Source organism: Pelodiscus sinensis, chromosome 12, assembly GCF_049634645.1.
Source record: "Pelodiscus sinensis isolate JC-2024 chromosome 12, ASM4963464v1, whole genome shotgun sequence".
NCBI lineage: Eukaryota > Metazoa > Chordata > Testudines > Trionychidae > Pelodiscus > Pelodiscus sinensis.
In genome coordinates, this window is record NC_134722.1 from 20,297,887 (window position 1) to 20,312,056 (window position 14,170).

At 43.4% G+C, this 14,170-nt stretch overlaps 1 protein-coding gene across 3 annotated transcripts in view; it reads left to right on the forward strand.

Moving 5' to 3' along the window:
* Positions 1-5,999, forward strand: part of LOC102456807 (fatty acyl-CoA hydrolase precursor, medium chain-like) — a 34,420-nt gene extending 28,421 nt beyond the window's left edge. For all 3 annotated transcript variants that reach the window (XM_075940073.1, XM_014577223.3, XM_014577222.2), the window contains exons 8-14: positions 411-518; positions 894-1,034; positions 2,474-2,554; positions 2,923-3,070; positions 3,888-4,034; positions 4,611-4,689; positions 5,738-5,999. In XM_075940073.1, the coding sequence (XP_075796188.1) occupies positions 411-518; positions 894-1,034; positions 2,474-2,554; positions 2,923-3,070; positions 3,888-4,034; positions 4,611-4,689; positions 5,738-5,921 (888 nt within the window). In that variant the 3' untranslated portion in view covers positions 5,922-5,999. The remainder of the gene's footprint in view (positions 1-410; positions 519-893; positions 1,035-2,473; positions 2,555-2,922; positions 3,071-3,887; positions 4,035-4,610; positions 4,690-5,737) is intronic.
* The last annotated feature ends 8,171 nt before the right edge of the window (positions 6,000-14,170 follow it).

The window sequence follows — 14,170 nt, forward strand, 5'->3', positions numbered from 1 at the left end:
CAGGGGAAGAGTGCAAAGTCTCTTCCTGCCCTGCCCCTGTCCTGCAAAGAGCATGTGGGACTTAGAAGCACCGTGCCCCTTGCAGGGTAGGAGGAGACTTTGCGCGCTCCCCCTCTCCCAAGCCCTGACTGGCCTAGGGTGGGGGACTGTCAGGGCCTCCGTGAGCTGGATCAATCCACTTGGCAGGCTGGATCCAGCCCCTGGAGACCCTTTTGCCCACCCCTGGTTCAGGTGCATGTTATTGTGGAGAACTGGTTCACAATAACGGTTGACTTGAGAATGTGTGTGCTATGTTAGCTGCATAATTCCACATTCTATTCCTTGTAACTCTTTATTGTTTTTACTGTTGAGCCATAACTCCCTAGAACCTAAAAGATTTTAAAAGTTGTAATTTTTTATATCAATTGCAGATGGTTGCTAACATATCCAGCTGTGACGCCTCCAGTTCGGCTGCCATGGTTCATTGCCTAAGGAAGAAAACAGAAGAAGAAATTATTTTGAACTCCCAACAGCAACAGGTGGGAGAGGCTGACTGTGAGATGTCCAATGCAGCCACAGTGCACACCGCTTTAATAGCACTGAGACACCAGTAGCGGTTCCTCTGGGTTGAACTGGGCCCAGAATCTTTTTTTTTTTTCCTTTCTGTATAACTGCTAATAATATTTGTGTGATTTCTTAGTCTGGTCTCAGTTGAAACTTTGCAATATTGTCTTCAGGGAAACCAGTAAGTAGGTATAACAACTCAAAATGGATAGAGCCCTGCAAATCTGCAGCTATCCGCTTTAAATCTGCAGATAGCCATGAACCATTTTTGCAGATAGTGGATCAGAGTTAGATACACATTTTGTATCTACACAAGGCTCTAAAAATGTGTTCTTTTGTTCCTCTTCCAGCAAATCACAGTCATCCCAGCAGTTATTGATGGTGTATTTATTCAGAAGAACCCTGAAGAGTTAATGGCTAGGAAAGAGTTCAGTGCTGTCCCATATATAATAGGAATAAATAACCATGAATATGGCTGGATACTTCCTTATGTAAGTTACTTCTATTGGCTCTTCTACAGCAGTCTTTGCATTAACTGCCTATTAGTGGCACAGTTCTCAAACCCTTGTATACCTGGACATAGCCTCCTCTCCTATTAAAAACAAAGTTTGGTCACCCATTGTAGTCTAACCTAGGTCTACCCCATTCTCTTCCCCGAGCTACTCCTGCACATATAGAATAAGTAAAGATTTTGCCAAGATTTTAGGGGAAGATAAATACATAGCATACGCTATATTGTCACCAAGGGCCTTTCATTCTGATGGATCACAGCCATTACAAATGTAGACCATGTCTGGGCTTGAGGCTGGAGTAGAGGAAAGTTAAGTCTAAGAATCAGAGAGGACTGGAAATTAATTTAATGATCAACATTCCTCACCTGGCTTCTCCCACTTTCTTTCTGCAGCTCAGGTTATAGTAATATCTGGTGTCACTACAGAAGTATTTTGCTATGATTCTCCAGCAAAGAGAGGGGAAATGAAGGTCTGATGGCCTAAATTTTCAAAATTGACTAGTGATTTTGGATGCCCAGGTGGTTTTTTTTAGAAAGCTCTGAGCATCACTCTCTGGCATAAGGCACCTTTATACGGTCTCAGACTGGACATTCAAAAATAAGTGAAGTCACTCCAGATCACTAGTCACTCTTGAAAATGTAGACTGAAAATCAAATATTTAAACAAGCAAGTGGAAACCACTGTCTTTGTTAATAAATACAGCTCTTGAGGCATCTCTATGCCACAAAGATGTAGTGACAAAGAAAAACCAGCTTTTTTTGCTTTGCAATTCAACTCCAAGGGCAGATTTACAGCCTCACACTTTCCACTTCAAAGATTCCAATTTCTCGGATCTGAGAGTCTCTTGTAAAAGGAAAATCCCATAGCTTGAATTTGATTTACCTTATCAGAGCTTTAGGGATATATAGCTAGATTTATCTTCCCCTAAAATCTTGGCAAAATCTTTACTTATTCTATATTTTGTATCAACTTTTCTAACCTTAACTAGATGCTAGCAAGACTCAATAGGGATTGGACACGCACATGATAACAAGAGTATCCAGAGTTGTTGTTGTAATTTTAGAAGGGTTATGTAATCTCATGCTTCAGGTTTTAACTCAGTGTTTAACTATTAGCGATCAGATGAGACTGATGTTGAAGGAGATCAGCAGATTACCCACAGCTCTGTGGTGCTTTCACCTCCCTCTGTGTTACATGGGCTTGACCACTGTTGGAGATCTAATACTGTAGTGGATGGACCTTGAGTTTGATCTAGATTGGCAGTTATTGTGATACATAGTCCTTTTTGTATGTGGTGGGGGGAGGACGGTTTTCTCTCTAAATCTGTGTAGCTGCTAAGGCACTCAGGGCTATTTATACATAAACTTCATCATCAAATCTCATCTGATCTCGAATGCGTTTAATATGTTTCTGTGTAGTCATCCAACACACCTGGCTTAAAGGAGGGCATGCATAAAGAAACCATCCTCTCATTATTACAAAAGATGAACCAGCTGCTGGTAAGAGGCCTGCAGATTTTCTCATGTCTCTTTTTTTCTTTTTAGACATAGTGAAACTTTTAGGGTTTGGGGTAGGATTTTGGGCAGGACGGGGTTATCACACAATTTTTTTAAAAATCCCACAGATACCGAAGGGCATAGATGCGTTTTTCACACTTGGGCACCTACTTATGTACATAACACAAAGATGGGCACAAATAGGTGGTGGTATCAAAAGCTACATTTATTGCTGGGCTATCAGGTTCTGACTTTTTTTTAAAAAATACCCTGTTGTATTTACAAGCTAACTGTAGATATGGGATTCTAGGGACTGACACTTTCTTTTTCATGGTTTTTTATTGATTTCTCCTTCTCTTCTTTCCTTCCAGTCTGTGCCAGCTGAAGTTGTGTCTCTGATAACAGATGAATATCTGGGAGACACAGATGACCCTGTTGCCCTGCGGGACCAATTTCTGGATTTGATGGGAGATGCAATCTTTTTTGTTCCAGCTATAAAAACATCTAATTATCACAGAAGTGAGTTTCTAGTTAATATTTGTTAAATAAAAAGTCACACCAGTTCAAACCTGCCAGAACTCAATTGTCACTTGTCTACGGGTGGCACCCATAATGTAAACATGATCTGACTTCAATGTTGTGTCTGCTCTTTGGCCAAGCATTATCAAGTGTATTCATTATTGAAGATTATTGGGTCACTTTTTAATGTGCTCTTCCTAATCTTGGTGGATGAATAATGAACAGGGGGGAGGCATGTATGTTCTTATTATGCATACACTTTCATTTTGACTCCTGAAGTCCTGGAATCCTTCTCATTAACATATAACAATGTATCTATGTTAGGTGGCAGTGTAAAAAACCCTATCAGCTTAGTATTTGGAGTATGTGGTTGGTTTTGTTTGATTTTGTTTCAGCTACTTTTTGGGGTGGTGATGGGCAGTTGTGTCAGTGGGATTTTGATGTTGTCAATTTTGCTATGGTAGAAAAGCTTTTCCAGGAGTTTGCAGCATCTCTTAAAGGTGATCCGATTCTAGATTCAGCTGATCTCGTCTGAAAGCTGGTTCCATGGCAAATTTAGGGGATTGAAAATGCTTTACCTTCATTTTATGTTTGAAGATCATGTTACATCTGAAATTCAGGTCAGAAACAACTGGTTCCAGTCTCCAATTACATGGCTAGAATTATTTTAGCTTTGAACTGCAAAACTTAATTTGCTGTAGTAGATTTATTTTTTTTAAAGGAAAACTTGAATTCCCCATGCAGCACTGAATAGGCTTGGTAGTTTCATGTATTTATAGTGCGGTTTGTATTTTATTTTAATTGTGTTTTCTATTAGACTCAGGAGCTCCTGTCTACTTTTACGAATTCCAACATCGTCCAAGTTTAGCAAGTTTCAAACCAGATTTTGTAAAAGCAGATCATGGAGATGAACTTATTTTTGTCTTTGGAGGGGCATTTCTTACTGATGACATGTCAATGCTTGGTAAGGGATTTATGTATATTTACTGTTCTAGTGTTACCAGCAGGTTAGCCACATGTTGTTCCCTTTGGTGTCGTGAGCTGACAAGTATATGCTCAAATCAGCAGAGTAGCACAGGTGGGTGTACAAGATGACAGAATTTGGCCATATTTAAATCAGCTTTGCAAAATTCTAACTATAAAATTAAAATAGTGTATTTTCTTCTCTCTCTTCCCATCATGAGTTATTCTCTGAGTCCCCAAAATGAAGATGGCTATTTTGCATAGGAGAGTAATGGGTAGTTTTTGTCTGTGATACTATTTTTCCCAGTCCTCACCTGACAACATGGATTTATCTCTAGGCTTCTTTTTTATCCACAAATATAAGTTAACTTAATCCTTTTTGGAGGCTATAGGCATGTACGTTCCCATGCTCTCGTACCCACTTCCCACACACCCATTCCCATCCTGAAATTAGTCATTTGATTGACAGCCTATTAAATATCAAGAGTCAAAAGTCTGGTGCAAAGCAGCTCTGAATCCACACCTGGAACCTGTTTTCACTATGCAAAAAAAAAAAAATCTCTCTTGATATTTCCAGCTTCCAGAGATGCTACAGAAGAAGAGAAACATCTCAGCAGGATAATAATGAAATACTGGGCTAACTTTGCTCGAAATGGGTGAGATTCATTACTTCTTTTTAAACAGAGAATTTGTTTATTTGAATCAACAGCTAATTAAGCAACTGTAATGTTGGCAAAGGAGCTTCCTGGACAGCCCTAGAGGCTTTAAGTCCTTTGCGTAATCACAGAACAGGAAGAGCATGGGTAATGACTGTGCAAGCTGCTACCCAGAGCCTCACAAAAATGTGTCAGAATTGTGACTTGGGAACGTTTTGAGAGTGGGAATGGAACCCAAGGCCTCATCTACATCTCAGACTGAGGTTCACCTAGCTACCTCCAGGTCTGTGAAAAATTTAGTTCCCTGCGTGATATTTTGACAGGGCACTAAATCGAAACTTGTGAGCCAGCCCTGTGTTAATCAAGCTCCAATTTAAACGAGGTAAATTGGAGCTGGTGAGAACACCTGGCCTTAACTGAGGAGACAGCTGCTGCCCAATTAGACTGGGGCTGTATAAAAGCCTCTGGGGAAGGAAGCTGGTGATGGGGGGAGGGGAAAGGTAGCTCTTCCCTCTTGCCTGCCTGTGGTAAAAGGGCCAACCTGTATGATGAAAGGGGATGGGAGAACAATCTATAAATAAACAGCACTGGTGGTTACTGAATCCAGGGTTTTTGAGGGACTTTCACAATCTGGCAGGGGCTAAAGGGCTCTGCAGCACTCCTGTTATAGGCATATTTATGTCAATTCAACCTCCGCAGTAGACACAGCCAGCTCTTTGGAAGAATTCTTCCCTTGACATAACTACTGCCTCTCAGAGAGGTGGATTTTCCTACATCAATGTAGGAAGTAGCTCTGCTGCAATAGCACTCCTTCAATAATGGTGATAGATGCATCCAGTCCCAGCAAAAATGAAAAAGCAGACTTCTGTGCTGTGGAAATCTTTATATGAAAAACTAATCTGAGCCTATTAGCTTATTTCACATGATATAATGAACAGTTGTCTAAAGGAAGTGGCTTTACAAGCTAGGCTGGATTATAATTGAGGACTCAGGAGTTATGGACTATCTCAGTCCCAGTCTTTTCACCTCTTCATTCCATTGTGTGCAGAAATCCTAATGGCGAAGGTTTGGTGGAATGGCCAGTGTATGACACGAATGAGCAATACCTGCAGTTGAACCTACAACAGAAGAAAGCAAAGAAACTGAAAGGGAACAGAGTGGAGTTCTGGACAAAGACCCTGCCTGAAAAAATCAAGATAATGAAGGAAAAGAAAGAGCATGCAGAATTATGATTCATAATGTGTAGAAGGGAAAATGTGTGACTGTATTACAAAATAAAACCAGATACAATTGTTTTACTTTAAATGTGAGACACTAAACAAATTGTGGAGTCTTGTCTAGACACTTATATGGCTTCATGCAGAGGTAAAAGTAAGCCATTATGGGCCAGTGTGGTGTAATGGTAGGAAAATGACCAGTGAGCTCCAGTATGCTGTGCTATTTATAGCTGGTTTGGTGCACTGGAAAGACACTGTACCATTCACAGCCCCTCCAGGAAGCTGCCTCTCAGAATAGGGCTAAGAGGGGAGCTGGGAGTGGTACCACAGCCAGAGGAGCTGTCAGCTTTCTACTCCTTTTCCTGTGTGCTGCTGCTCCTCCCAGAGGGGTAAAGGAGCAGAATGCCCAGCCATGTCCCCCAGCCAGGCTGCCGCTGTATGGAGCTGGTGGGGAGACAGCTTGTGGAAGCATAGAAGGTGGGGGGTTTGCTCCTTTTTCCACTGGGAGGGGCACCGGGGAAAGGAGCAAAACGTCCAGCACATCCTCCGCTTTGCCATGTAACATGGAGAGGGGAGGAGAAGGGAAGAGCGTGGGGGCCATGGGTTGGGGGTGGAATGGAGGGTTACTTAACGAGGTCATGTGGCTCCCCTAAGCTGGTGTGCCCTTCTCCCCTGTACTAGGGAGAAATTAATTTTACTTTCAGCCCTGGTTTCAGGTGTCTGGTGAAAGGGATCAGCTTGCATGGAGGTTGTAATACCTTTCCCCCAGCCTAGAATCATAGAATAATTGGACTGGAAGGGACCTCAAGAGGTCATCGAGTCCAGCCCCCTGCCCTCAAGGCAGGACCAAGCTCCGTCTACACCATCCCTGACAGACGTCTATCTAACCTGTTCTTAAATATCTCCAGAGAGGGAGATTCCACCACCTCCCTTGGCAATTTATTCCAATATTTGACCATCCTGACAGTTAGGAATTTTTTCCTAATGTCCAATCTAAACCTCCCCTGCTGCACTTTAAGCTTCAGGGTTCATTGCTGGCTCTGGCAGGGAGATCTTCCAGATAAGTTAAAGCAGGCATGAACATGGATTTTTGACACTGAATTAATTGCCTGGAAAAATAACTCATCAGAGGTGCTCAGAAGTGAACTGTGTGACAGGATGCAGGGTCCCCAGTAAAGAGGACTTGATTTCTGTTTAGTGTCTTCCTTTGCACAAGTGCCCTGGGAAGCACTGTACACGGGGTGCTTATGGGAAATGGTTGTACCTCCACCTTTGGGGTATTTTATTTCATTTCCTATTGTTTCCTATTGTTCAACGTATCACATGACAGGCATGTGGTCAGAGCAAATACCCACTTGGCTGCAGGTTGTTTCTGCTGAGTCATTCCACCAATTTGCTCTTTTGTGCTAGCAGCTGCACAAAGCTGGAATGCAGCAAAGTTTCCTTAGGCTGCATCTGACCCACAGGACCTGCACAGTCTGCTCCATGCATTAAGATACAGCAGACTACTCCCCTGTATACACTGATCATGCTCTTGGATCCAATGCACAGGGTATGTGGGGGGGGGGAGGAGGAGGGAATCCACACCTCTCTTCTCCCCTTCCTGCCCCTTTTTTGCTTGTTGAAATGGGAATGCAGAGATTGATACCATGAAATGCCCTTATTCACCTCTGTAAAACTGAGCTGGAACACTTTGTTACACACCTGTGCAGATCGGTGTGAGAGCAGCTTTACTCTGTAGCACCCTGGGTGGGGACCTTCGAGATGCTTTTCAAAAGCAAAAGAGAACAGTTGCTCTATAAACTCAATCTTTAGGCCTAACACAGTGTGGCTTTTGTCTCTGCTGGGACCTCAGTGTACTAGTTGATAACAGTAGTTAGCTGCATGCAATCCCAACAAAAATAGAAAAGCACATTACTTAAAATCTAATACACTTCCAGAACTTAAGGCATGTAAATGAAAGAAGAATTATTTATTTTGTTTATGGGTTGTTAGATTAGTGAATGTAAATAAAGTTTCTAGCAGCATAAAGTATATCCAGCTTCTACATATTTTCCATGTGACACCATAGCTTTGAATAGCAACTAGACTTATTGCTGCTATTCAAGGTGCTGTCTTAATTTAGTCTGCCAGTATAGCATATATCCAGCTGTAGTAGAAAAGGGCATCATCACCCCTTTGTTTATATATAAATTTTAATTTTACCTACTGTCAAAGTCAAGAACAATCCTCTCCAATAGTATAAGGAATAAAACTTTCAAGGCAAGAGTGTACATAACCATGCAAATCTGCTATAATTGAGCTATTATGCAAAAATAAAAATAAATCTGCAATGTTTTTCCAGTCTAAAAATGTGTGTATTAACCATTGGTAAGACCATTTGGGAAAATACATGAATCAGCAATCGAAATGAGCCTGATCAACAGTGGATTAAGGGCACAGTTCAGCACAGACATGAACATGTACATAAGCCATAGGACTAGTTCCATGTTTAAATTTATACATGTGATGAAGTGCCTTGCTGAACTGATGGTCTTTGGCTTCTAAACCAGCAGTTGAAGCTAAATATTGATGGAAGCCATAAACTCGGGGCACACATTTGAAAATTGGGCCCTGAAACTGGTAAATGTACCTCTGGAAGAAACTCAGTGGATCAGTCCACTCCATGCAGGGAAAAGCAAAAGGTGCTCAGAGCAGTTTGCCAACTTCTCAAAATACCTGAAGCTACTTCTCTCAGTGTCCTGAAAGAAACAACCCACCTAAATAAACACAGGTGCATGAAGTCAAATAATTTACAGAAAGCCCTTCTTGGGAAATAGCAAATTATCTGTTGACAAAACACTACAAAATCTTTGGAGCTAAGGCTTGTTGAAACACTGCCACAAGAATTAGTGAGGGGGAAAGTTTATCCTGGAATACACAATCGAAGCCAGAAACAATTGTTACTTTCACGGCTCTTAAGAGAGTTTTCAATATGGGATTATTGTACCCTGATTGTGAGCTACTGAAAACTACTAAAGAAGCTAAAAGCATCTCTTAGTTGATGGAATGTGCTCCCAGCACTAACGCAAAGGAAATTGCCATGTTGCTTTCTTCTCCCCACTACCCTGGGTATTGCTCTAATGATATGCTTATTGGACTGCAATGGTCTAAAATATGTTGAATATTTACTCAAAGCCCAACCCTAAAGTTAAGGGTCCTTTACTCCCATTGCATCAGTCTGATAACCCAAAAGAAAACAAACTTCCACAGATGATATCTCACCGAAGCTGCTTGTGTAATACTTTTCCATCAGTGTTGCAAATTTTCAAGCCATTTGCCCAATATTGCTCTCATTCAGCCAGCTATTGATGTGAAATGTATATCTGTATATATTTAGAAACCAATGCTAGCTTTGAAAATACTAAATATTTCAGGAGAAAAACAGTACTTTGCCATCAGTTAGCTGGCCCCATGCGCCCCAGTTCTAGTGAGATCACAGAACACTGCAACGGGTGAGTGGGAATTTCAACAAATAGGAATGTGACCTTCCCCCACATGCACATCCCCCCTAAACACAGCCAGCTAGAATGGCTGAAAGTTATGGCTCTTTTATTTGTTATGAGCCAAAAGAAAAAATGGAAATGTCTTGCTTTCTGACTGCATGTTATACCCACTCAAAGGCTATGTCTACATTGGCGGCTTCTTGCGCAAGAACATCTTGTGCAGGAAAATGTCCACACTGCCATGTGCAAGCTGTGCTTTTGTGCAAGAGCATCCATGGCAGTGTGGATGCTCTCTTGCCCAAGAAAGCTATGATGGCCTTTATAGCCATAGGGCTTTCTTGCGCAAGAAATCCCTGCTGATCATCCCCACTGCCCTCTTGCACAAGAGCTCCTGCGCAAGAGGGCTTACCCCTGTTAAAAAAGAGCATAGCTCTTGCGCAAGAAGCCCTCTCTTACCACACCGTACTGTAAATCTTCTTGCGCAACAGCGGGCGGGCAGTGTGGACACTTTCTGGAAGAACAGCCGTTCCTGCGCAATAACCCGCCAGTGTAGACATAGCCAAAGAGAGCTATGGCCATCTGTAAGGGGCTTTCTGCACCACCTGCCCCATCTTTCCTACCTGGTTTTGCTGGTCTCCTCTCATTCCAGAGCCTGAACAGGGTAAAACACCAGACGCAACAATCTGTGGCTGTGCAAGAGGGTGCAGGCAGAAGACGCTGGGGACTTTGGGGAGAAGAAAGGCTCTTTCCCTTACTGTAGCTGTTCACTGCCCGGAGAGCCCTTCTCTAATCCCCTCCCCCTCAACCATTCTAGGCATCTGTGCCTCCCTTTGTTGCCCCAGTTGCCTTTAAAGAAGCATCAGGGAATAGTTGGGTCATGTAAGAAAAAAGGAACTGGTACAGCCTGGTGGACTGGCTCTTGGAGCATAAGATCGTAAGAGTTGCCATGCTGGATCAGGAAGCCCACATGGCCCAGGGAGCACTTTGTGGGGACTGTATGGAACAAGCAGGGGCAGCCCATGGATGCAGGCAACCTCGGCAGTTGCCAAGGGCGCCGCATTCAATGGGGCACCCAATGATGACATCACGCCATTGAGGGCTATGGAGGCGGGGGCGCCAACTGCACATTCCGCCTTGGGCACCAGCTGCCAGCAGCTCACCTTAAGCCACTCCTGGGAACAAGACAACCATGGAGTGATCCACCTCTGTCTTCCACTCCTTGCTTCTGGTAGTCATGTGTTTGGGATTGTACCCTTGACCACAGACCAGCCAACAGTCTTGCCAGGCCCCTGGGCAAGGTTGGAGGGGGGGGCAGGGCTACACTCCCAGAGGTGGCGGGGCCTCAGGTGAAGGGGTGGGGCTGGAGCAACCAGCCCTCAGTGCTTCCTGAACCATATGTCCGTCCCCGCAGTGCCATCCAGAGCACACTGTGCAGTTCTTTGGTGATGATTTAAAGGGCTCGGGGCTCCAGCTGCCACATAGCAGTGGCTAGGAGCCCTGGATCCCTTTGAATCACCGGGCCCTGGGGCAGTTGCCCTCTTTACTCCTACGTGTAAAGGAGCCTGCCTGACCATCTTGGCCAATATTCATAGATGGACCTGTCCTCCGTGAATTTATCCAGTTCTCTTTTGAACCCAAAATGCAGGACAATGTAGCACTTTAAAGACTAACAAGATGGTTTATTAGATGATGAGCTTTCGTGGACCAGACCCACTTCCTCAGATCAAATAGTGGAAGAAAATAGTCACAATCATATATACCAAAGGATACAATTAAAAAAATGAACAAATATGAAAAGGACAAATCACATTTCAGAACAGGAGGGGAATGCGGGGGGGGGGGGGGGGGGGGGAGGAAGGAAGGTAAGTGTCTGTGAATTGATGATATTAGAGGTGATATTGTTGCATAAATTGCTGGTTTCGTCCCCTTGGAGGCTAGTCTGATTTGCCCCAAGAAGAGAGTCACATTTTCAGGCTGGGTCCAACTCAAGTTTATTTACTTGCAAGTAAGGTTCAGCTAAGGAACTCAATGCTCAAAGCAAAGCTGACCCCGGGCGTTGGCTAAGCATCTTTTTATAACTTTCTTTGACTTCCTTATCTAACGTGGTATGTCTTGATTTGTTAGCTTAGCTTCGTGTTGCAGCATTATTGGTTAGCATACTTCAACTTTATTCCACTCGGTAACGACCACCAGTATAGCTTACTTAAGCAATTAGCAAATTTCCCTGACTCATGTAGTACGTGCAGTCTAGTCTTTGAGAAATGGATCTGAACAGCTAGTTCCTCTTTTACTACAAATCCTTCTCCTCCTTACATGCTGTTTCAAGCTTAAGCAATGGAAGGGGGAAGAAGCACACTTAGTTTTTACTACAATATCATAAACCATCTTGTTAGTCTTTAAAGTGCTACATTGTCCTGCATAATATCATCAATTCACAGACACTTACCTTCCTTCCTTCCCCCCCCCCCCCCCCCCGCATCCCCCTCCTGTTCTGAAATGTGATTTGTCCTTTTCATATATGTTCATTTTTTTAATTGTATCCTTTGGTATATATGGTTGTGACTATTTTCTTCCACTATTTGATCTGAGGAAGTGGGTCTGGCCCACGAAAGCTCATCATCTAATAAACCATCTTGTTAGTCTTTAAAGTGCTACATTGTCCTGCATTTTGCTTCAGCTACCCCAGACTAACACGGCTACATTTCTATCACTTTTGAACCCAGTTATACTTTTGGCGAACACAATTTCCCATGGCAATGAGTTCTCTGAGTTAATTGTGCATTGGTTAAAAAAGTACTTTCTTTTGTTTGAATTAAGCCTGCTATTTGTTAATTTCATTGGTTGACTCTTGATTTTTGTATTGTGTGAAAAGATAAATGACACTTCTATATTCATTTTTTCACATTGTAATATTATAGACCTTTATCATATTCCATCCTTCCCCTTTAGTCATCTCTTTTCTAAGTTGAAAAACCTTAATCTTTGTAGTCTGTCTTAGTATGAAAATTGTCCCGTACCCTTAATCATCTTTACAGTCTTTCTCTGAACTTTTTCTGATTCCATTATATCCTTTGTGAGATGGGGCAACCAGAAATGGAAACAGTATTCAATCATTCTTAGACGATGTAAAGTGTTTTCTCCCTTGTGATCAGGTATGTGAAAGGTTAACCGGTTAACTGATTAACCAGTAAGCATCACTCTTAATGGGTTATACTTACTGGTTCCGGTTAACCAGCGGAGCCTGAAACAGCTCCCCACCCACCCTGGGCAGGGCACTGCTCCAGCCCCATGGGCCCACCACAGATATCCAGAGCAGCCCCTGTCCATGAGAGACTGAGCATGTTGCAGCTCCCGTGGCAGGCCTGGGGAGGGCAGGGAGGGGGGCACAGGCAGAGGCTGCTCCGGCTGCGGTTAACCAATTAAATGTGGCTAAACTACTGCTTGCTATCAGCCAGCGAAAAGGAGAGAGCTGCCCTGGGGGTGGGGGTGCTCACTCTATTGTTTAGCTGTGCAAGATAATTAACTGTTAACTGTTGATATGTAAATACAGCTCATGCCAGGAAGGGGAAGGAATTTGAGGTGTGGTTATGTAAATCCAATTCAGCCAGGGCTGGTGGAGGATCGGTTGTTAGAATGGAATGTGATGTATTGTAACTAATTTGGGCTGTTGTGGGGGGTCACAAATCATGCTACCCCTAAATGTGGGAACTGTAAAATATGACACCAGTGCTTGCAGGAGAGACACCATCATTGTAAGGGGTCTCAAATGAACAAGCCTCCCCCTTCCAGAGTTTAGTGTACAGAGCTGGGGAGGAAAAGGCTTAATCCAGCCTGCTCATGCCTGCCAGGTGTGAGCTATAAGACTGGTTTAACCTGCCTCTTTCCCCCTTGTTTTAAGGATAGACATAAAGCAGACTCTAGCGGGAGTCTTTTTGCTAGTCCACTGGGAGCTGGAATCTTTTTCCAGCCTAGATGGTGGCTAAAGAGTTGAAATCACTGGCTTGGCCTGGAGCTAAACCCTTGGCAGCCAGTGGAGCAAGTGGCTAGTAGGAGCGGTGACAGGCAGCCAGCTGAGTGGCTGGTGGGAACGGTGGCAGGCAGAGCAAGTGGATCACAAGAGCAGCCCAAAGGTGATGTAGCCTCAGGCTCAAGGAGTGGAGTCATCAGGCTGATGTGTCAGGATCTGCTCTGACTGGATAGAGCTGTAAGTGGGGCGTTTGAAGTGGGGTACGGGGAAAGTTTGGGTAAGTGAATGGAACCCTGACCTTGCTGGACTAAAACAAAATACAGGACGATGTAGCACTTTAAAGACTAACAAGATGGTTTATTAGGTGATGAGCTTTCGTGGGCCAGACCCACTTCCTCAGATCAAATAGTGGAAGAAAATTGTCACAACCATATATACCAAAGTCATGCCAATTTTCTTCCACAATTTCATCTGAGGAAATGGGTCTGGCCCATGAAAGCTCATCACCTAATAAACCATCTTGTTAGTCAGCTACATCTACATTGGCAAGATTTTGTGCAAATACCCTTTAACGCAAGAGTTTTTGCGTTAGAGTATTTGCGCAAGAGACCGTCTACACTGGCATGTGCCTTTGCGTAAAAGACGTGCCATTTTAACCATTGGGCTTTCTTGTGCAAGAAATTCATGTTGCCTGTCTACACTGGCCTCTTGCACAAGAACAGTTGCACAAGAGGGCTTATTCCAGAGCGGGAGCATCATAGTTCTTGTGCAAGAAGCCCTGATTTCACACATTAAAACGTCAGTGTACTTGT